The sequence below is a fragment of the Vulpes vulpes genome, chromosome 2, assembly GCF_048418805.1.
Source record: "Vulpes vulpes isolate BD-2025 chromosome 2, VulVul3, whole genome shotgun sequence".
NCBI classification, from domain to species: Eukaryota; Metazoa; Chordata; class Mammalia; order Carnivora; family Canidae; genus Vulpes; species Vulpes vulpes.
The window spans coordinates 54903265-54926984 of record NC_132781.1 but is presented as its reverse complement, the minus strand read 5'-3'; the positions used below and the strand labels follow the sequence as shown (position 1 = coordinate 54926984).

At 45.6% G+C, this 23720-nt stretch overlaps 1 protein-coding gene across 39 annotated transcripts in view; it reads left to right on the top strand.

The window, feature by feature from the left end:
- Window positions 1-23720, top strand: part of SPTAN1 (spectrin alpha, non-erythrocytic 1) — a 63123-nt gene that overhangs the window by 6136 nt on the left and 33267 nt on the right. For all 39 annotated transcript variants that reach the window (XR_011999826.1, XR_011999831.1, XR_011999830.1 and 36 more), the window contains 20 exons: window positions 4692-4931; window positions 6249-6374; window positions 10593-10733; window positions 11066-11212; window positions 12905-13038; window positions 13211-13355; window positions 13433-13587; window positions 14406-14541; window positions 15572-15673; window positions 16789-16926; window positions 17358-17468; window positions 18567-18644; window positions 18784-18939; window positions 19169-19373; window positions 19885-20066; window positions 20407-20650; window positions 20841-20963; window positions 21744-21961; window positions 22761-22853; window positions 23402-23536. Coding sequence is in view for 28 of the 39 variants with exons in the window: in XM_072748452.1 (XP_072604553.1) it covers window positions 4692-4931; window positions 6249-6374; window positions 10593-10733; window positions 11066-11212; window positions 12905-13038; window positions 13211-13355; window positions 13433-13587; window positions 14406-14541; window positions 15572-15673; window positions 16789-16926; window positions 17358-17468; window positions 18567-18644; window positions 18784-18939; window positions 19169-19373; window positions 19885-20066; window positions 20407-20650; window positions 20841-20963; window positions 21744-21961; window positions 22761-22853; window positions 23402-23536 (3009 nt within the window). In the remaining 11 variants the exon portion in view is untranslated. The remainder of the gene's footprint in view (window positions 1-4691; window positions 4932-6248; window positions 6375-10592; window positions 10734-11065; window positions 11213-12904; window positions 13039-13210; window positions 13356-13432; window positions 13588-14405; window positions 14542-15571; window positions 15674-16788; window positions 16927-17357; window positions 17469-18566; window positions 18645-18783; window positions 18940-19168; window positions 19374-19884; window positions 20067-20406; window positions 20651-20840; window positions 20964-21743; window positions 21962-22760; window positions 22854-23401; window positions 23537-23720) is intronic.

Genomic DNA, 23720 nt, shown 5'->3' with positions numbered 1-23720 from the left:
CTGTTCATTTCCCTTCCTTTATTCTGCACAGAGACCTGATTGGCAAAATCAGAGTTGATGGGCTACTTGGAAATAAACAGTCCTAGGAAGTTGGTTCCTTTGTGAGTTTTTAGGCAGTTAGTGAAATAATAGATAGGCTAGCATGGTTGGAGATTGATTTTTAATGGTACATTTCCCAAAGTCTTCCTTTCTAGCTCTCAAAAGGCATTAATCCCATTAAGGCTAGGAACAGCCTGGAACATTCTCTGTGGAGTCTGCCCTATCAGCTGCATATTTCAGGGCAGGGGTGGAGTTCTTGGAGCCTGTAGCCTCAGCCCAGGCAGGGGAAATGTTGCGCACACAGGCAGAGTCCAAGAAATTCCACTAACTGCCTCACATACTTTTGGGTGAGAGGCTGTCACATCTTTCAATGGCAGTAGTTCTTGGTCCTATGGACAGTTTTCCTGTTTTTAACATAATCAATGGAGATGACCCACTTAGGAGCAAAGAAACTGGAGCCTCTATAGATAAACTTAGAGACAGCTCCATCTCAGGTTTAGGGGTGGGGAACTCTTATTATTAACGCATCATCTTAGCCTCCTGTAACCATGCTAATGAGGATCCTGAATGCCCATAGCAGTGGGAGAGCTTTGATGACTTTCAGATGCCCAGCTCCCCAGGGACAGCCAGTGGCGGCTTGGCAGAGCTCCCACCTACTGACGTCAGCTGATCTGCAGGAAAGAAAAGTCCATTATTGCCTGACCAAAGCACTTGGTATAGAATTGACTTGTTCTACTTCACTGGGGTGACAAAGAGGGCCTTTTAGGTTGGTTAATTTCAGCAGGGCCTCGCTGGACTGTCTCCCTGGATTGGTAGGGTCAAATCCACAAGCAGGACCCGAGCAGGGGGACTTGCCGAGGCGGTGCCCTCGCCACATTATGTTGGGGATTCTTGGCTTCGTCATAAAGGGCCTGCTCCCCAATGTGATTTCTTAGAAATCTCCGTGGCAGCTAAAGGATTTTAGAAATGCAATGAATCCTGTGTGTGAAGAGGCAGACACTCTAAGAATTTAATATAAGGATTTAGGCATCCTGTAGAAGAAACTCCTATGCTCTGTGGTGGTTTCCTATGTAACTGCATCTTCTTTGGCAAATTTCTTTGCAAGAAAATTTTGTCAGGGAGCAAATTAGACACAATTTCCTGGTGTTTTTCCATCTTAAATGGTTTCCCAAGGGATAAGAACAAAGGAAGTATGTAATTTCTTAACCGTGATTGTTCACTAACTGAAGAAGACTCAGTCTTACAAAAACAAAATCAATTTTTATTTATCAACTAAAAAACTTTTTTTTTTTTAAGTTTTCTTTAATCTCTACAGCTAGTGTGGGACTCAAATTCATGATGCTGAGAGTGACATGCTCCACTGGCTGAGCCAGCCAGGTGCCCAATTTTTAATTTTTGAATAATTAATATATCCATCTCCCCCTTTCTTCCCTTCAAAGTGGTGATGGAAAAGATAAGAGATAATGAATAAGCAAACAGCCTTTAATAAAGAATATGCCAGGGCAGCCCGGGTGGCTCAGTGGTTGGTTTACCACTGCCTTTAACCTGGGGCCTGATCCTGGAGGCCTGGGATGGAGTCCCATGTCGGGCTCCCTGCATGGAGCCTGCTTCTCCCTCTCCCTGTGTCTCTCATGAATAAATAAATAAAATCTTTAAAAAAAAAAAAAGAATATGCTAGCTGCTATCATGTCCAGAATCTTTGGTTCTGGCACACTAGTTTAAGAACCAGAGGATCCCAGCTTGCCCCAGGTAGGCTCTGTGACGTGGTTATTAGATGGCCTTGTGTCTCCTGCCTACTTAATAACGAACTGACAGCAGTTTCTCTAAGTTCAGAATGTAATTGACTCTAACTGTGCTGAGTTCTGTGGTCAGAGAGGAAGAGGAAGATAAGGTCTTTTTTATATAGGCCCTTAGGAATTCTAAATTTACAAAAGAATTTTTTTTTTTAAAGATTTTATTCATTCATGAAAAGCACAGAGAGGAGAGAGAGAGGCAGAGACACAAGCAGAGGGAGAAGCAGGCTCCATGCAGGGAGCCTGACGTGGGACTCGATCCCAGGTCTCCAGGATCACGCCCTGGGATGAAGGCTGAGCCACCAGGGCTGCCCACAAAAGAATTTTTTAAATGGCAGGGAGAAAACCTGGCAGAATGTGACAGTGTTCTAAAGAGGAGCATGGAGGGAGTGAAGACTTCTGAGTTAGAACTGCAGAGAGGACAAGGCAGTTGCTTTAGACTTGGAGGGGTTTATATGGTATTCAGTGGTGGAGCTGGAGCAGAAGAGAATATTCTTGCCAAAGGGGACTTTCTTAAAAAAAAAAAAAAAAAAAAAAGGGATCCCTAGGTGGCGCAGCGTTTAGCGCCTGCCTTTGGCCCACGGCGGCGCGATCCTGGAGACCTAGGATCGAATCTCATGTCGGGCTCCCGGTACATGGAGCCTGCTTCTCCCTCTGCCTATGTCTCTGCCTCTCTCTCTCTCTCTCTCACTGTGTGCCTATCATAAATTAAAAAAAATAAAGTTGTTAAAAAAAAAAAACAAAGGGGACTTTCTGAGCTGGGAAATAGTTGCTGCCAGGGTTGGGGTTGAAGTTGAAGTTTGATAGGAGATAAGGCTGGAGCAGACAATGCAGGCTAGTGAGTGAAGTCACGTTTACATTCTAGTAGATATGGCTGGCGGTGGTAGTGATTCTTGTCAAAATCCCTGCCAGAAATCAGCCTTCACCCAAAGAGGCTGAGATTCGTAGGTAGCAATGTGAACCGGAACTGCCCTGTTGTAATGAAGTATTATTACAGAAACTCCACTACATTGTGAATAGTTGCTTACGTTTTTAAAAAAAAGTAATCTTAAAAAAAATTAATCTTTAAAAATCTAAAACAACCCAAAAAAGATTTATTTATTTGAGAGGGACAGGGGGGAGGATGGGGTTGTGGAGAGAGAGAGAGAGAGAGAGAGAGAGAATCTCAAGTAGACTCCATGCTGAGCTCAGGGCCCGACTGGGAGTCAATATGACCCTGAGATCATGACCTGAGCCAAAACCAAGCATCAGATGCTTAATTGGCTGAGCCACCCAGGTGCTCCCAGACATTTAATTTTTTAAGGTTACCCTCAGTTTTTGGTTTTCAGGATAGAAAATACTTTTTTTCAGACACAGTTATCTATTGATAACAGAACTGTCTTCTTGAGCTCTGTTTCACCAAGGGCCTACCTTATTGAAGTGAAAAGGCCAACTCATTTCTCAAAATGCACTGCCGTGTGTTCAGTCCAGGATTAATTAGTAGTTCCCATTTGTTCAGTAGGTTGACACCTAGTTGTAGAGCTTCATTCTCCATTTGCAGTTCTTGTCACGAATCTGGCTTTTACCTGGGTGGAATTCCAAATTGACAATACGTAAAATATACCTTGGGTGGATAATGGAGCTCTGTCCACCCCATTTACAAATGAATTCAGATCTTCTGCATAGCAGCTACAGCACTCAGCTTATACTCGGTCACCGATCAATACACATTTTTTTTTTTTTTACACATTTCTTAATGGTCCATGTATGCCAGAAATCGGAGATACAAAGATTAGGTTGCTCAGTCTAATTATACTGTGGGAAGTATATACAAGTGCTTTGTAAATCTGCAGAAAAGTGTGGTTATATCTGAGGAGGGAAGGAAGGAGCATTGAGTATGGCTTGGGGAGGAGGCAGGATGGTACAGCTTACTCCTTTCAGCTGGGTATTGAGATATAAATAGTTATCTAGGCAGAAGGGCGGAGCATTCTATACAAAAGACGCCTGGGTAAATAGCTTGGAGTCTTTTATTTTTTTTTTTTAAAGATTTTATTTATTCATGAGAGAGAGAGAGAGAGAGATGCAGAGACGCAGAGGGAGAAGCAGGCTCCATGCAGGGAGCCTGGCGTGGGACTCGATCCCGGGTCTCCAGGATCACACCCTGGGCTGAAGGTGGCACTAAACTGCTGAGCCACCCGGGCTGCCCTCACCACACTTTTTAAGTTGCACTGTGATTGTTCTTTTGTGCACATTCACGGGAAACACAGTCTGTTCTTTGCGCAGGCACTCTAGTAGCCTGAGGAATACTTGTAGGATTGACATTTCCCAGTAACTGAGAAATCAGGGGCTCTGACTAGGTAAATTCTATTGATTATTCACGTTAAGGACTCTGTTATTTTGTAATCATTTGCTTTTTTTCATTGAATAATGGGCTTGAGATCTAGAAAGATAAAAAAAAAAAAACTGATGTAAATACGAGGAAATTCTAATTTCCATGCAATGGAATGCAGAGACCAGGTGAAAGAACTTTTGAATGGATTTTTCAGTCATTTGAGTACCAATTTGGCATTTCCTTTGACTCCTCAAAGCCCTTGTAGAATTGTAAACTCTAGTTCTCCTGGTTGTATTTTTCTGCTGAATTTGGCTGCAGTGTTGGTTAGGCATCCTCTGAGGGACCCATATAGGCAGGTGTTGCATTGAGTGGATGGCTATTTTTCACAGAGGAATAGAATCTAGGCTCATTGTTCTAGCCTCAGAATGGACTACCTTCTTTGATTTGTCTGCCAGGGCTATCTGGTAATTCTTTCTTTCATAGAGGCTGATTCCATGAAATCCACTTTGGTCTTACAGTGCTTATTTTAGGGCATTCTGTCTTTTCAGAAAATGGACCCAAGTGGGGTCAAAGTACTGGAAACAGCAGAGGACATCCAAGAGAGGCGGCAGCAGGTCCTAGACAGATACCACCGCTTCAAGGAGCTCTCAACCCTTAGGCGCCAGAAGCTTGAAGATTCCTATCGATTCCAGTTTTTCCAGAGAGATGCTGAGGAGCTGGAGAAATGGATTCAGGAGAAACTTCAGATCGCGTCAGATGAGAATTATAAAGACCCAACCAACTTGCAGGTGTGTCTCCTCTCCCTGAGATTTCTACCAGAACAAGTTCAAATGTTTTTGCCCCCAAATTACACAGTCATTTAATTATGTCTTGAGCAAGAAGAACGTAGATCAGACGTAAGTAGCAGGACTAACTCACTATTCTGAAAAGCCCTTGGTGTGTGTTTTATACATATTAAGGGTGTATGTAAAATCTTGCAGGTATTTATCTTTTTTGGATGCTTCACGCTGATGGTTTTCAAACCACTGGCTTGCAACCATTCGTGGTCCTTCAGCATGATTCAGGGAAGGTCTGGGCTGAGCTCTTGGAGTAGGTGTTTTCGAGAAAGGCATGCTAACAGTGTTGCTGGTGGGAATTTATATTTAGGTGTCTCTTTAAGCAACTCACTGGTAAGTCAGCAAGTATAAAAATCATTGAATTGTAACTGAAGTTAATTTTGTGGTATAAATTATGCCTCAGTAAAGCTGTTTTTTTTTTTTTTAAAGACAAAGCTTTTCTTATTGATTTTTTTTTTTTTTAAGATTTTATTTATTTATTCATGAGAGACACAGGGAGAGAGAGGCAGAGACACAGAGGGAGAAGCAGGCTCCATGCAGGGAGCCTGACGTGGAACTCGATCCCGGGTCTCCAGGATCAGGCCCTGGGCTAAAGGCGGTGCTCAACCGCTGAGCCACCCAGGCATCCCATCTTATTGATTTTAGTGAAACACTTTTTTTGGCAGGTGGAGCACATGGTTCTTACTATACCAGAGTCCAGGAAGAGAAAAAAGTGTCATATAATGAGTGGATGTGGATAGATTTTTACCCAAATTGTACATGCTAAGAAAATTGTTGCTGTGACTCTGTATTTCTAGAGAGGATTGGATGTCCACATAAAGGCTAATTTCTTGACACACAGTAAAGTAAGACAATGCAAAATTGTTGGTCCTCTGTGGCTGCACTTCCAGAAAGTTGGTATAGGGCAGCCCAGGTGGCTCAGCGGTTTAGCGCCATCTTCAGCCCATGGCCTGATCCTGGAGTCCCGGGATCGAGTCCCACGTCAGGCTCCCTGCATGTGCTTCTCCCTCTACCTGTGTCTCTGCCTCTCTCTCTCTCTCTGTGTGTCTCTCATGAATAAATAAATAAAATCTTAAAAAAAAAAAAAAAAGCTGGTATAGATGAGGTCAGAGTAATTAAATAATTAAGCAGGTTGGGGGATGGGAGGGATGCTGAAAGTCCCTAATTAGAGGGAGCGAATTCAAGAGGGGAGAATAAAGGGACCTGGGGGATCTGAATGGTGAATTCTGTGTGGTTGCAGCTGTGGCTCACTTCATGGTCCACCAACAGGGCAAGCTTCAGAAGCATCAGGCCTTCGAAGCTGAAGTGCAGGCCAACTCAGGAGCCATTGTTAAACTGGATGAAACTGGAAACCTGATGATCTCAGAAGGGCATTTTGCGTCTGAAACCATAAGGGTGAGTAGGAGTAATGCCTGGTATGGGAGGCCATCTGGTATGTGTGGCCATCTGGTTGGTGGCCAACCAATGTGGATTAAATGCCAGTTAGGGTTTCTAAAAAAAATACTTTTCTAGCCTCTTTTTTTTTAGATTTTTACTTATTTTAGAGGGGGGTGGGGAGAGAACCTCAAGCAGGCTGTCTGCCGAGCATGGAGGGTGATACAGGGTTTGATCCCACAAACCATGAGATCATGACCTGAGATGAAATTACTAGTCAGTTGCTTAACCAGCTGAGCCATCGAGGCACTCCACTTTTTTAGCCTTTTAAAAGAATTTGTGAAGTCTCCTAAAGGGGTTACCCACATCTTGCCTTTGTAATATGATGATTCAATATGAATATAAGCTAGTATGTGTCTATTCAGTGGGGAAGTGAATACTCTTTTTGTAGAACAAATTAGAATTTGATTATACTTTAAAGATTACATAAATAGTAGAGGGGAGAGCATATTAGTGAAATTGCTGAGTTTGGGGATCAGGACAGAAAGATCAGTAGGATTAATCACAGATACCATAAAATTATCTGTTGAAAATTCAAGGTCTGGATCTCAGTGGCTTGCCCTAGGAGGTGGTTTGGTGAGGTCCAGTTCCCATGCCAGTTAAGGGTCCAGGTGTAAGGGATGCCTGGGTGGCTCAGTGGTTGAGCGTCTACCTTCAGCCAGTGCGTGATCCTGGAGTCCCGGGATCGAGTCCCGTATCAGGCTCCCTGCATGGAGCCTGCTTATGTCTCTGCCTCTCTCTCTCTCTCTCTCTCTCATGAATAAATAAATAAAATCTTTAAAAAAAAAAAAAAAAAAAAAAGGTCCAGCTGTGAGCAGTGACTTATGGCACAGCTGTAGTGATTGATAAAGCCAACTTTGAAACAGGCGTCTTCGGTATTTTTTTTTTTTTTTTAAGATTTATTTATTCATGAGAGACACACAGAGAGAGGCAGAGATATAGGCAGAGCAAGAAGCAGGCTCCTCACAGGGAGCCCAATGCAGGACTTGATCCCCAGAACCCGGGACCATGCCCTGAGCCGAAGGCAGATGTCCAACCACTGAGCACCTAGGCGTCCTTGTCCTCACAGTCTTTGATTGGGCTTGTTTGGTGCCAGTTCACTGATAACATTTCCAGTGCCAAAGTATCAAGGGAAAGCAAACCTCTTCAGGATGAAGTATGCATACTTAGTTTCTCACAACCGGATGCTCTTACCTATTTTTGATTTACCTTATACCTATCTATGTATCTTGTTCTTTGTCATCCAAGGTCACACGTTCCCTTGAGGGACTGGCCTTTTCAGTCCCTTACCAGTCAACGCAATTGTGGAGAGTTAGATGAACTAGATTCATAAGCCCTAGCTAGAAATGTCCCTCCCATCCCCTGCTGTTCCCTGACATCCTTGTGGGGCTTTCATTCCTGTAGGATCTGGTCTGGTGTTTTTCAACAATAAATATTTGTTGTCTCTCTTTTGTACTAAGATACTCCGCAGTTTCATATTGAAGACTTGCAATCAGCCCTAAGCTTATTATTAATAATTAACTATTACTAGTAATGATTGTGAGTAGGAAAGAAGAGTAAATTTCAAATGCCACATAACCAGCTATTTAATTATAGTCAACCCATTTGGGTAATGTAACGTGTCTCTGCAATTAAATATGTAATGTGTCTCTTTGATTAAATATAAATATCTCTCTGCTCATTTCTCCCTATTTTATATATAGTCTTAAATGAAAGCAGCATCCCTTAGTATTTGTTTGATAGAAGTTGTTTTCCCAGAGTGCCTGGTGCTTCTCCATCGTAGTATAACCAGGTTATAGGTGGGGAACATGAGAAATAGATGATGCATTTGACTTTAGTGATTAATCTGAAGAGGTGGAGACCCAATACTTACTTCATTCAACTGTTAGTAACGACCTTCCTCCTGAAGATTTTATTAAAGCAACTTTTAAAAGTACTGTTGGCCACTGTTTGTTGAATAGCTATTTATGTACAAACCCTTTGCCACTTTGATATAAGGTAGTGTCTGATCTTCACTGGAAGCTTGCTAGGTACCCCTAATTGGGATGGAAGGGAAAAAAACTGAAGCTCAGAGGAGTTTGAGTAACTTATCCAAATTCCACAGCTAGTAGATGACAATTGGAATTCCAGTCCATGCCTTTCTTTGTCGACAGTTACTTTATTTTTCCAAGCTATACTTCATTCCTGTTGGCTTTCCTTATTTTCTTGCCAGCTGCTTCTCTGAAAACTCCTGCTGTTTGCTCATGCCCCTATTGAGAAATCCACCTGAGTCAGAGCCAGGATTTCATCTCCACCCTGTTAGCTTTCAGTGCGTTTCCCAAGTGCACCTGCCTGCTTGCTCCCTCATGCTCTCCAACAGCACTACACTTGGGAAACTGGACTCTCTAATCTGCTGTGTTTACGAGATCAGATGCACCAGAAATGAGAGGGTTGTCTCAGGACTGGAGTGGGCCTTGCCCTAGTCCTTTACCTGAGGGTGTGAAAATGAACTTTGTGGGAGACTGACAATGGACTCGAGGGTGAGGTTTTTGGTCAGCCTTTGGTGGTCTTTTTAATTTTAGCACGGGACTTTGATTTAACCTTTACTGTCATGCTCCCATGGTGATCCTGGTGCTTGATCTGGCCCCATAACTCAGTAACTGCGTTTGGCAGGTAGGTTAATGTGGGGGCGGAGGGTGGAAGGTGAAGATTGCTTCTATTTCATGGATAACCTGTCTGTTGCTGGTTTAGACTTTCACACCATACCGGACGGCGTGGCGCCCCATAGTCACCGCCACCCACATTGGGTCCCACATCCGAGTAGGTGGAGTATTGAGTTGCTGCTGCTTGCCTCTTCCTCCCCCCCCTGCCTTGGAATGCCTTTCACTTCCTTCCCATTGACAGGCTGCTTTTGCAGCCTTCAGTGGTGGAAGTGAATTGTGTGAGCATTTATTTCCCCCTGCTGTTTTCTCCTTTCAAGTAGAACATACAGCCTTGTTTCTAAGAGGATCCACCCATGTTGGCTGTCCCGTGGCTTTCAAGTTTTTAGCTGGCTGGGAGGGGCATCTCAACCATGGGCGGATCTCTTCTGTGAGTGCTTCAGCCTCGTTGTGGGTTTTACTTCTGTCTCCCAGTGTTAACACAGAAACTCCCAGTATCTTCGGTAGGTATAGTCAACACATTGAGATTGGGTTAGATACCAGAAAGCATTACAGAAGCTTGAATTGATGATTGGTTCCCTCCAGTTGTTTACGTGTCCTTACTAGGACTGTGCCATGGGTACCCAAAGATGCTGGGAAGTATGTTTGGGTCTGGGGCTGCCACTTGGATGAAGTTTGAAATAAATCCAACCTGAGATGTGTTGGACCACAAAGTACCTTCCCCCCCCCACCTGCAAAATGCCTTTTCATTGAAGTTCCAAAACCTTTTCTGCCAAGAATCCTTTCTGATCGCTGATATGTTTCAGGACCCCATCTCTTCTACTTATATACAAAGGTGTTCCTATTGACTTGGCCCTCATCATTATTTCTTAGCATTCACGATGCCTGTAGGATCTCTTGTTTTGTTGTTTCCCTCCACAAATTCAGAACATACCCTTCAGTAATTTCCTTTTTTTTTTTAAAGGATTATATTTATTTATTCATGAGAGACACAGAGAGAGAGGCAGAGACACAGGCAGAGGTAGAAATAGGCTCCATGTAGGGAGCCCAACATGGGACTCGATCCCAGGTCTCCAGGATCACACCCTGGGCTGAAGGCGGCACTAAACCACCAAGCCACCTGGGCTGCCCCCCTTCAGTAATTTCTGCTCAGTTTTCATGTCAGTTCCTCTTGTCTTTCCACCCAGGAATCCCACTCAATGATTCAGTTACTAAGAACATTAATTATAAATAATATAATATTGGTAATAGTTGATCTTAAGTCTCCTGAAGTAGACTGGGGAAAAAAATCCACCTGCCAGAGGTCAGTAATTTTGTTCTTTAAGACCTACCAAACTACTGTGAGGTGTATGCTGTTTCCTATTCTCAGACTTCTGGTTTCCTCCCAGTTTGGGGCATATCTTTGGGGAAAGGGGGATCATCTTTAAAAAGACTTGTTCTGAGCTCTGATTTGTGGGGTTTCTGACTTGTGGGAAGTCTGTGGAGGAGCCAGATCCCATAGAAATGGTTGTGATCTCGGGGGCTGATTTTTAATCTGCAGACCCGTTTAATGGAGCTGCACCGCCAGTGGGAGCTGCTTTTGGAGAAGATGCGAGAGAAGGGAGTCAAACTGCTGCAGGCCCAGAAGCTGGTGCAGTATTTGCGAGAGTGTGAGGATGTGATGGACTGGATCAACGACAAGGTATCTTTCCAGGGGGAAGGTTTGCGGAGTAAACCTTAGTGAGACCGAGGCCCAGCCTTGAGCCAGTGTGAGCTGCAGAAGGCACATAGTGGAATTGCTCTAGCTCCATCTGCTCTCCGGGGTGTGCTCTTCTATAATTCTGAAGCCCAGAGTCTTCACCCCAAAATCCCATGAGCTCAGCCTTTTAAAAGGAGGGGAGCTAAGATCAGATGACACAGGAAGCTGCATCCACTAAAGCTAACAAGGCACATCCCGGTGGGTCTTGTTCATGCTGAGTTTCTGGGAGCTGTTGTTTTGTTGGTGACTCTGGCTCTGTAATGGTCCCCAAATAGGAAGCAATTGTGACTTCTGAGGAGCTGGGCCAAGACCTGGAGCATGTAGAGGTTTTACAGAAGAAATTTGAAGAGTTTCAAACAGATATGGCTGCCCATGAAGAAAGAGTTAACGAAGTTAATCAGTTTGCTGCCAAGCTCATTCAGGTACGTAGCAGTGTGCTGTGTGCTTCTTCCCAGATCATAGTATTAACTTTCTGGTGTTTTCAGAAGAAGATTTTGATTGTATTACCTAATTTCTGAGTGAGCAAGGTTTGGTAAGCCTGTCTAAGAGTTTTGTTTAGAATTGACAGCCATGCTGGTAACTCTTAAAGTAGAAACTGCTTGCTAGTGCTTGCTTCGGCAGCACATATACTAAAAAAAAAGAAACTGCTTGCTAACCTGTGGCCACAGGCAGGAAGGGCAGAGTTCATTTCATCTGCTTCCTCCATGCACTTTCGGGTAGGGCTTGGCGATGCTTTTATTGGGTTGCTACAGGCAGGTGTCAGGGGTTCCCAGATGAGGGTGTGGTGCTGAGAGCTGCTTACAGTTGGCAGGCACCCACTGATGCCTGACTGCTCTCTTGGGTGTCTGGGGAACCTTGTAATGAATGGGCTCTCCAATGGTGGCTCCGAGCCATTAAGAGGGGCAAGTGCACCCTTTTCCCATTGCCTTCATGCTTGCTTCCATACTCTGCTTCTTTATCCTTAGCTTCCTCTGTAGGGATCAGAGGTTCCGGAGATGTCAAGCAGTAGGAACTAGCATTTTTGCTTTCAGAGAAATTTGATTTGGGGGAAATAAATCTTAAATTTATGGATCTGCTTCAGGGCTGGTACTGGTTCCCTTTCTGGCCAGTGATGAAAGAAGAGCCAACATTCCTCAGAAATGCCTCACCCTTCCACAGTGAGAGATGTGCTCTGCCCCCTCACCCTGCCCCAGAATCTTGGGGCATCCTGAGGTTGTGCTGAGAAAAGCAGTCAGGCCAAGCCTAAGATCTCACAGATGGATCCCAGAACCCTCAAATGCTTCATTTATTACTTACATGTTATTTTTATTAAAACCAAAATGTGGCTGGTGGGGTAAGAGGCTTTTAAAGACCTAGCTCCAGTCTGAAGTCAGGAGCAAACTTTAAGATGAAGTATATAGGCAGGAATGGCTTGATAGGCTCATGAATGTTGGAAATAGTGGATTTTCCACTGCTTGGGACAGACATGGGTGCATTTGTGAGACTACCACACACTTGCACCTGACGTGTTAGCACAAAAGTTTTTTTTTTTTTTTTTTTTTCTTTAAAGATTTTATTTATTTATTCAAGAGAATACACAGAGGAGAGAGAGAGAGAGACAGAGACAGAGACAGAGGAAGAAGCAGGCTCCATGCAGGGAATCTGACGTGGGATTCGATCCTGGGTCTCCAGGATCAAGCTCTGGGCTATAGGCGGCGCTAAACCGCTGAGCCACTGGGGCTGCCCGCACAAAGGTTTTTGGTATTGATACCCATCACTGCTTTATGACCTCACCATCTATTCCAAGGGATAGATAATGTGTCTCCTCTTTTTATTAAGAGGAAATGGAAGCCAGTTTTATTTATTTGTTTTAGAGGAAGTGAGAGCAAGCGGGGAGAGAATCTTAAGCAGGGTCACTCTCATGAACCCCAGATCATGACCTGAGCCAAAATCAGGAGTCAGACACTTAACTGACTGAATCACCCAGGCACCCCAGAAGCTAGATTTGAACAAGCTTTGCTTCATTTCACACATAAAACCAGTATTTCTTCAGAAAGATAAAGGTTTACTGAAGTGGGGACTTGGAGGAGCCAGGGGCTCAGGATCCAGGCCAGTCTCCACTCTCCCTCATGTAGGAGCAGCACCCTGAGGAGGAGACCATCAAGACCAAGCAAGATGAAGTAAATGCGGCCTGGCAGCGGCTGAAGGGACTGGCCCTTCAGAGACAGGGGAAGCTCTTCGGAGCTGCTGAGGTTCAGCGCTTTAACAGGTACCAAGCCAAAGAGGGCTGCTAGGTGTGGGCACATACCTGAGGGACCTGGTTAAGTATATGGCACATGCCAAGGAGGTACTGGAGCTGCCAGGGGCCTGGCCCAGTGCAGGCTCCCCAGCTCCAGACAGTTGCCATAAGTGGCTGCACTGGTGTGCCTCCCATTCCACAGGGATGTGGATGAAACCATTAGCTGGATTAAAGAAAAGGAGCAATTAATGGCCTCTGACGATTTTGGCCGAGACCTGGCAAGTGTTCAGGCTCTGCTGCGGAAGCACGAAGGCTTGGAGAGAGATCTTGCTGCTTTGGAGGACAAGGTGGGTTTTGAAAGCAGCCAGTGCCATAAGTAAGTTAGCAAGGGGCATGAGCACAGTCTGATGGAGTGCATTTCCAGGTCAAAGCCCTATGTGCCGAGGCCGACCGCCTACAGCAGTCCCACCCTCTGAGTGCTGCACAGATTCAAGTGAAGCGAGAGGAGCTGATTGCCAACTGGGAGCAGATCCGGACTCTGGCAGCTGAGAGACATGCCCGCCTCAATGACTCCTACAGGTGGGGAATAATCTCCTGGAGCTCAGCAACTTGTGTTGTTGCACCTCTCTTAGAGAAGAGGGAAGGCGGGCCTAGGGGTCACTTCTACATACTGAGAGCACTGCTGTACACCTGCCAGGTTCCTGTACTAAGAAAGAAAATGCAGGTGATTTTTTCTACCGATGTTATATTTGTTTGGAGATTGGTCAGTCTATAGTGTGTGTGTGTGTACATAGTATTTATGACTTTATGAATATTCCTCCATTCTGTATTGGTGCATTATGGCCAGTAGAAGTGGAAATCTCCTTAGCAATCAGAGCACAATGAATATACTATTAAAATTGAGTAAATCAAGACTGGGAAATGAAAGAATGCTAATTACTAACCGGAGCTAGAACTGGGGAATGAACAGGAGGTTGGAGAGAAGGGACCAGATTGGAGAATTATGGTGATGGACACAACCTAGATTTTAATTTTTTTTTTTTTAATTTATTTATGATAGTCACAGAGAGATAGAGAGGCAGAGACACAGGCAGAGGGAGAAGCAGGCTCCATGCACCGGGAGCCCGACGTGGGACTCGATCCCGGGTTTCCAGGATCGCGCCCTGGGCCAAAGGCAGGCGCCAAACCGCTGCGCCACCCAGGGATCCCACAACCTAGATTTTAAAGGGTTGATTGCAGCCTTCTCTTGCTTTCCTTTACAATCAAACTGAAGAAGCCTCTGTGTCCCAGGATAGAATTGGCATGGTCTGAGGACAGAATTTGGAGCTTTAGGAAGGCATTTTTCATCCTGGGCTCTCCACTGGCAACATCTGATGACTTATCTTGGTTTTCCCCAGGCTTCAACGCTTCCTTGCTGACTTCCGTGACCTTACCAGCTGGGTAACTGAGATGAAAGCCCTTATCAATGCAGATGAGCTTGCCAATGATGTGGCCGGCGCCGAAGCCTTGCTGGACAGGCATCAAGAACACAAGGTAGCGTTTCCAACGTCTTCCCAAAGGAAAGGCAGTAACTTGTAACACATTTGGGGAGTACTCTACCTTATGGCCAGAGTAGCTGAAACATTTACAGGTGGCTCTTACCACAGGATTGTTGTTGGCTTTGCCTTTGGAGACTGGTTCTGCCTGCTTCTTGTAGGTGGTGAAGCTGGATAAGTGTCAGGAGACAGTGGTCCATACAAGTGAAGGGCCACGCCCTGGCAAGAGAGAAGCCCTTCAGTTCTGCGCATCAGTCATGTACTGTCTTAAATAATAACTTTGTTGAAATGCTGAATGTCATATTTATTGTAATTTCCTTATTCTGGGTTTTTTCCGTACCATGTCCTACAGAAAACTGGTTTTATGAGCTTTTTCTTTTTTTGTATGTTTTTTATTGGAGTTCAGTTTGCCAACATATAGTATAACACCCAGTGCTCATCCCAGCAAGTGCCCCCCCAGTGCCCATTACCCAGTCACCCCATCCTCCTGCCTACCTCCCCTTCCACTACCCCTTGTTCGTTTTCCAGAATTAGGAGTCTCTCATGTTCTGTCACCCTCTCTGGTATTTCCCACTCATTTTCTCTCCTTTCCCCTTGAATCCCTTTCAAAGGTTTTTTTATGACTAAGTAATTTTGGAAAACACCATGAAGCAGGATTTTAGAAGTAATTATTGCTGTAAGTCTTCTGAGAGGTTTTAATGTGGAAGTTGTGAAAAAGTCAATATAGAATGTCAAATACACTAGTAACAAACATAATTTTTAAAAAATGCTACTTATAATTGTTTCAAAGTATAATGTGCTTGGGAATACATCTAAACAAAAGTTGAGTAATTTATTTGTAAAAAAGGCGTTCTGGCTTTGTTGAAAGACTGAAGAAAGACTAAAGGGGAACGTCTTATCTTACACATGATCTTTTATAAAGGTGGAAGAATTCTCCCCAGGATCTTTACAATCAGTACAGTTCCACACAAAAACACATTAAGTCTATATAAGTTGCTAGGCATAAATTGTGCCTTTTTTCCCTGTAGGGTGAGATTGATGCTCACGAGGACAGCTTTAAATCTGCAGATGAGTCTGGACAGGCCCTGCTTGCTGCTGGGCATTATGCCTCAGATGAAGTGAGGGAGAAGGTAAGAGGGGAGAGGTTCTTCAACTGAAAGTCTCTGAAAGCTGGTATCCACCCTCAAGCGTCCAGGCTGTTTTCACTCTGGTGTGCGAACGGCTTACACAGAGCTTGTGCCGGGAAGATGGGGGGGGGGGGGGGGGGGGGCTTCTTGAGAGACTGAAAAAGAAGACCTGTGTGTAGTATGGTGATTAATCAGAGAAAAAAAGTTCCATTCATTTGGGACGTTTGTGACATTTCCTACTTAGGACTTCACGGGGAGTTGAGTCCTGCATTATAGGTGAAGCCAAGAGGAAATGGCTTTTAGATGATGTATATAAGTGTGTACAGGTTCCACAGTATCTGAATATGAAGATAACCTGAGTAATGTTAGAGAATGATGTTTTAGCATCATGTTGACTACTTTTCAAGGACGTACTTTATTGTCAACTGTGGAACCTAAAAAGTTATGTATTTTATGGAACATCCACTGAGTTGACGTTTCTCAGTCTCAGCTGAGACTCCTTAACTCCATTTTTGCTCCTCACCTTTTAGAAAGAGGTACTTTTTTGGGATGCCTGGGTGGCGCAGTGGTTTGGTGCCTGCCTTTGGCCCAGGGCGCAATCCTGGAGACCCGGGATCGAATCCCACGTTGGGCTCCCGGTGCATGGAGCCTGCTTCTCCCTCTGCCTATGTCTCTGCCTCTCTCTCTCTCTCTCTCTCTCTCTCTGTGACTATCGTAAATAAATTTTAAAAAAATAATAATAAAAAAAGACTTATCTAAAAAAATAAAAATAAAAATAAAAGAAAGAGGTACTTTTTCTTCTACCTAAACTTTACTTAGCATTTTGACCTAACATCATTTGATAACGTGGCAGTAAATTAATTCCAGGTTAACTAGGGTTCCCTCTCCTACGTAGCATAAACATGCCAGCTGCTCAGGATTTGTGTGGTTTCCCATGAGTTGGCTGACATAAGTGACTGTAATTTGTCCCCTTTTGCAAACCAGAAAACAAGCCCAAAGATTAGCATGAGGATTAGAAATTCCAGGGCAGCCTTTCTGTTTGCCTGAGGGTGAGTGTCAGATCTGCCCTCCTCTCACGTCCCCTCCCCTCACATCCTTCGTCTCCCCCCTCCTCCAAGCTGAGCATCCTGACTGAGGAGAGGGCCGCCCTGCTGGAGCTATGGGAGCTGCGCCGGCAGCAGTATGAGCAGTGCATGGACCTGCAGCTCTTCTACCGCGACACGGAGCAGGTGGACAACTGGATGAGCAAGCAGGAGGTATTGTTCACCCACCTGCCGCATCTTCCTTGCTCTTTCATCTGCTGCTCAGGTGGCTTATTTCAGGCAGGAAATTATTAGCATTGCAGCTGTGCATCGGGTGAAGAGCTGGGGCAGCTTCTGGCAGTTCTGCCGGCCTTCCTCCTGCTGCTGGGGTTGCAAGACCCACAAGACAGGCCCCCGGTTTAGAGATGAGTGTGTTGGTGTGGAATGACTTCTTACCAAAGAGGAGTTTTTGGAGTTTGGTTTGGTTTTGGGTCTGGAACTTAATACTTCATGCTATTGTTAGATTAGTTGTAAGTGAATCTTAAAGGACATGAGGCTCCTTTCTTCTTGTCACACTTTGGCCAGCATAAGCTTTGCTTGCCGAAAGCCTTAAGAGATGAAAGGACTAGGGTGTCCCTCTGAGTGCTTTTGCTTTCTTTCTCAAGGCCTTCCTGCTGAATGAGGACTTGGGAGACTCTCTGGATAGCGTGGAGGCGCTCCTCAAGAAGCACGAGGACTTTGAGAAATCCCTCAGCGCCCAGGAGGAAAAAATTACAGTAAGACCCCTTCTTGTTGTACCTTTGGGTGATCCTTGGACTCAGCCCAGAGTCTGTTCTTCTGAAGGGTTTCTGAGCAGATGTGACAGGATCTGCATGAGAGGCACTTCCGTGGGGGCTTCAGATCTCATGGTGGTGGGGGAGCATGGCCTGGTAGGAGGCCTGCCCCAGTTTACAGGATGAGATCTTTTCCTGACGTCAACCTCCGTGACGATATTTACCTTTCACTAAAAGTAGTTAAAGAATTCAGGAGGGATCTCTGGGTGGCGCAGCGGTTTGGCGCCTGCTTTTGGTCCAGGGCGCGATCCTGGAGACCCGGGATCAAATCCCACGTCGGGCTCCCGGTGCATGGAGCCTGCTTCTCCCTCTGCCTGTGTGTCTGCCTCTCTCTCTGTGTGTGTGACTATTGTAGATAAATAAAAATTAAAAAAAAAAAAAAAAGAATTCGGGACATCTGGTTTGCTTAGTTAGTGGACCGTGTAACTCTTGATCTTGGGGTTGTAATTTCAAGCCCCACTTTGGATGTGGAGATTATTTAAAATCTTCAAAAAATAAAATTGAAAAAGTAGTTGGAGCTCATAGAAGAGGTATTTTCCCCTTTGAAAAGAGTTCTTAGGATCCCTGGGTGGTGCAGCGGTTTAGCGCCTGTCTTTGGCCCAGGGCGTGATCCTGGAGACCCGGGATCGAATCCCACGTCGGGCTTCCGGTGCATGGAGCCTGCTTCTCCCTCTGCCTGTGTCTCTGCCTCTCTCTCTCTCTCTCTGTGTGTGACTATCATAAATAAATAAAAATTAAAAAAATATATTAAAAAAAAAAAAGAGTTCTTAGAGGCAGGAACTGGAAGGCTGCTAACCTGTTTTGACCCCTGTCTGATCATATCAGGTGTGTCATGAAATCATCTACAGTCTTGAAGGGAGCTAGCATGATAGTGTTGTATCTGACTAATAACGTCAAGCAAAAACTCAAGAATTAAGGGGAAAACTGTGTTATGGTTCCGAGTGTTTGGTGACCTGTTCAGTTACTTTGCTCTGGAGGCCAAGCTGTGCAGCCACATGCTTACCAAGGAGAAACCCTTAATCTTCCCTCTTTCCCTCGTAGGCACTGGATGAATTTGCAACCAAGCTGATTCAGAACAACCACTATGCCATGGAAGACGTGGCTACCCGCCGAGATGCGGTACGTTTCCAGGTTCTCCATGCTCCTGCCCTTCTGTCCCCAGCTCTCCCTTCTGGGATGCATGTTGCCATGTAGCCTCTTGATTCAGAAATCTCTGGGGAGTAGGAGCCAGAGATTCACGTGGCTCCTTGTCTTTCAGCTCCTGAGCCGCCGCAACGCCCTTCATGAAAGAGCCATGTGTCGTCGCGCCCAACTGGCAGACTCTTTCCACCTGCAGCAATTTTTCCGTGACTCTGATGAGCTCAAGAGCTGGGTCAATGAGAAGATGAAAACTGCCACAGATGAAGCTTATAAAGTAACGTTCTGCCAGCATTGCCATGTAGCCTTTGGCTAGGAAGCTAAAGGCAGTTCTCACAGATAAATTGTAGCTAAAGAAAGAAATAGGAAATTCCAAAATCACACTATTTAGTGTAGGCTGTTTTCCACCCCTCCCCCCCGCCAATAAAGAGAAGTAAGAAGATAACACAGAGTAGTTTGACATACTGAGGTTCGAGGTAGAACTCCCTTCTTCCTTTTATTGACAGGACCCATCCAACCTACAAGGAAAAGTACAGAAGCATCAGGCTTTTGAGGCTGAGCTCTCGGCCAACCAGAGCCGCATTGATGCCCTGGAGAAAGCAGGGCAAAAGCTGATTGATGTCAACCACTATGCCAAAGATGAGGTAGCAGCTCGTATGAATGAGGTCATCAGTTTGTGGAAGAAATTGCTTGAAGCCACTGAACTGAAGGGTAAGAGAAGGTGTCTGGACTGTGAGAGAAATGCTAGGGGATTCCGTGTCCCTTCCCAGTTAAGTGTAGGGACATACACCACCTAGGTAAGGTAGACCAGGAGACCTTGGGTGAGCAGGCTCATCTCCCATGTAGGAGTTACTTGCCTCACATTCTCAATACTTTTGCTAATGTGGCAAATGTGGTTGACATTGCTGGTTACTGGGGGAGCCTGAGTGAGAAGGGAGAGATTCAGTTAGCCAGCCATGACTGAACTGGGCCCCAACACTGAAAAAGCTCAGTTGAGAGCCGAGGGCATTCAGTAATTATTAGGTGTTCCTCTCCTGTGGGTTAGAATGCTTCTTGTAGAACTTTCAAGTCAGCATCTTGTGTTCTTTACTTTTGTGATAGAGGTGAAGCAGGACTACAATCCTGATTCATGGTCCTTCACTAAGATGCCATTGTTTAGTGAGTAATCTTGGCAGAAGGATAGTGTTAACAAATAGAAAATCAGACCTGCTCCTTTGACCAGGGATAAAGCTTCGTGAGGCAAACCAGCAGCAGCAGTTCAACCGCAATGTTGAGGATATTGAGCTATGGCTGTATGAAGTGGAAGGTCACTTGGCTTCAGACGATTATGGCAAAGATCTTACCAATGTCCAGAACCTCCAGAAGAAGCATGCCCTGCTAGAGGCCGATGTGGCTGCTCACCAGGTAAGAGTGTGACTTGGGGGCTGTTGTCAGGCTTGTGGTATGGAAACAGGAGTGAAGAGTGGCAAGTAATCCCTCATTTTTGGAGGGATAAAAGGTGTTGATTTTCTTAGGTAGTCCTGTGTGTTCCCTATTCTTCTCCAATTAAACTCTTTCCTCAGAGCTTTCTGGAAGCTCAAAATGAGAGAAAGAGATGGCAAGAAAAAATATTCTTTGGGCTGGGAAAACAACTGTGTTACTTTTTCTTTGTATATGCTCAAACCACCCTTGAGGTAAGATCAGTCCAGAACCTTGTTGCCAAGGCTGGTCCATGCTTTTCAAGACTCTCTTTTCCTGTTCCCAGGATCGAATCGATGGCATCACAATTCAGGCCCGCCAGTTCCAGGATGCTGGCCACTTTGATGCTGAAAACATCAAGAAGAAGCAGGAAGCCCTTGTGGCTCGCTATGAGGCTCTCAAGGAACCCATGATTGCCCGAAAGCAGAAGCTGGCTGATTCTCTACGCTTACAGCAGCTCTTCCGTGATGTTGAGGATGAGGAGACATGGATTAGGGAGAAAGAGCCCATCGCTGCGTCCACCAACAGAGGTTAGTCTATTTTCATCAGATAAGAATCACATCTGAGAATGGGCTCTACCCTTGACCATAAAAGAGGTACATATCAGAACAAGCAAGGTCAAGTTTAACTTAAACTTGAACCCCAGTAGAATCTTAAGAATGACAGGGCTGACTTCTCTCTTGATGGTTTGGATGACCAGGGAGCGGTTTCTGCTTTCAGGCAAAGATTTGATTGGAGTCCAAAATCTGCTGAAGAAACACCAAGCCCTACAAGCAGAAATTGCTGGGCATGAACCCCGCATCAAAGCGGTTACACAGAAGGGGAATGCCATGGTGGAGGAAGGTGAGCGGTTGTCATCGGGCAGTGGCTCTGTGCTATCATTCTTCCTGTGTCCTTTCTTTGGTAAAGTGTGTGGACTTAAGTCAGATTGGGCTGTGGGGTTGAGTGTTTTCCCTGTTCTCTTTTTTTTACTTTATTTATTTATTTTTTTTAATTTTTATTTATTTATGATAGTCACAGAGAGAGAGAGAGAGAGAGAGAGGCAGAGATATAGGCAGAGGGAGAAGCAGGCTCCATGCACCGGGAGCCTGACGTGGGATTCGATCCCGGGTCCCCAGGATTGCGCCCTGGGCCAAAGGCAGGCGCCAAACCGCTGCGCCACCCAGGGATCCCATTTTTTTACTTTATAACCTTGACTAACCCTGCTCTCTCGATCTGAGTGTCTTACCTGTGAGATGTGGGTAATAACACCTACTTCTAACATAGTTGTGAGGGCCAAGTGAGAGCAAGTAGAACAGTGTGGAACAGCCTGGTGCATGTCCCAGTGACTGAGGACTGGGGATGGCACTGTTAAGCTTTTATTATGTCTTGATGGTTCAGTCCCTGGTACTGGTTGGAATTACCTGCTTTGTAGAGTCTGGGTAGAGATCATGGCTTGAGGAGACAAAAATTGAGCAAATCACTTAAAAGGCTGGGGCAAGCTCCTCCTAAAACAGGATCGTGAAGGGGCCTGGCTTGCCACGGTGGTGTAGCACAGGTGCCGTGGACACACGGAAGACCTTTTTGTCTGGCGACAGGCAGCCCCCTTAAACATTGTTCTCCCTTCCCTCACCCGCCTTCCAGGCCATTTTGCCGCTGAGGATGTGAAGGCTAAGCTCAGCGAACTGAACCAGAAGTGGGAGTCCCTCAAGTCCAAGGCCTCCCAGCGGCGGCAGGACCTGGAAGACTCTTTGCAGGCCCAGCAGTACTTTGCTGACGCCAACGAGGCAGAGTCCTGGATGCGAGAGAAGGAGCCCATCGTGGGCAGCACTGACTACGGAAAGGACGAGGACTCCGCTGAGGTGAGCGAGCGTGGGGAGTCTGCCAGGGCTCTCACTGGAGCCCTGGATGTGGGAGGTGCAGCCTCTGCACTGTTGGTTTGATGAAGGCGTTGTAGAACCCGGTGTTCACTTCCTGCTGTGGAAATGCAGTCATGCCAGAAGGAGAGAGGATACTAGCTGTCACTGCCTTCCACCGTGAGCATTTTGCCATTCTTGTCCACCTGTTCTCTCCACATGCGTATGTGCGCCTGTGTACGTGATCACCTTTTCTTTTCCCCCCTAGTAATTAGTGTTTTTGAGTGAAGCTCTTCTGTTTTATTCAATAAAGGTCAACGCATAGCTCCTGGACCTCATAGCTTACCAGTCTTCACAGAAACTAGAGTACTTGAGTGTTGACATGCAGCTTCTAGGACTCTCCAAGAGAGGGAGGAGGGGAGAACTGAAAAGCCTGGGCAGCGGTGGCAGTAGTTAATGCTGAAGCCCTGCATGTGGCAGGGTGGAGGGAGCTTCCACACGGAGGGCAGTGTCCACCACACGCTTTTGTTTGCTGGTGATGTTTATTTCTGATGGGTGGTGGATTCGCTGTATGTGTGATACTGTGCTGTCTCCTTTTCTGTTTCCAGCAGAGGCACAGAGAGCAGGGAGAAAAGATACTATAATAAGTATTAGAAAGAGAGAGTGTGTGTGTGTGGAACAGGAGCTGAGAAAATCAGCGTGTAACTAAACCACATCTTAGGAGGGTGGCAGGTCAGTGAGGCGTCATGTCTAGGGCGCCCTTGCTCCTTGTGCCATCGTCAGAGTGTGTGATTTTTGGTTTTAGGCTCTACTGAAGAAACATGAAGCTTTGATGTCAGATCTCAGTGCCTACGGCAGCAGCATCCAGGCCCTGAGGGACCAGGCTCAGTCCTGCCGGGTAAGCTGGGCTTTAGTTGAGCAGTTCCACAGCAGGGGCGGGGGAAGTTGCCAGGCTCAGGCACTTCTGGCAGGTGTGACAGCCATCGGCAATATTCTGGCGGCCTCATTATAAAGTCTTGTGACGCCATGGGGATCCCTGGGTGGTTCAGTGGTTTAGCGCCTGCCTTTGGCCCAGGGAGTGATCCTGGAGTCCTGGGATTGAGTCCCACATGAGGCTCCCTGGTTGGAGCCTGCTCCTCCCTCTGCCTGTGTCTCTGCCTCTCTCTCTCTTTCTCTGTATCTCTCATAAAAAAATAAATAAAATCTTTAAAAAAAGAAAACCAAAGTCTTGTAACACCAAGATGTATAAACCGTTCAAGATGAGATTTTTTTAAAAGACTGAACAGCTAAAGTTTGGGAATCAATTTTATTGGTTGCTTCAGAGATGGACTCTCATAAACGTGTGTTTGGTAAATTTGGTACAGCTGTTGAAATTGGAGTCTGTCCTGTGTCGGGACACACCATGGACATCCGTTAACTGTGTTTGCCCTTCCTTGGGATTTTTAGCAACAAGTGGCCCCCATGGATGATGAGACTGGGAAGGAGCTGGTCTTGGCTCTCTACGACTATCAGGAGAAGAGCCCTCGAGAGGTTACCATGAAGAAAGGGGACATTCTCACTTTACTCAACAGCACCAACAAGGCAAGGCGTCTGAAGCAGTCACGTGTCTCTTTCCGTCAGCACTACCAGTTTTGTTCAGTTGTGTGCCTGTGGGCCATTGTGTCTGAAATGAGCCTGGGTTAGAATTTGAGGGGAGACTTGAGTTGCCCAGGCAGTCTCCCTCTTGATATAGGTTCATTTTGTGGGTGATGGAGAAGGCAATCAG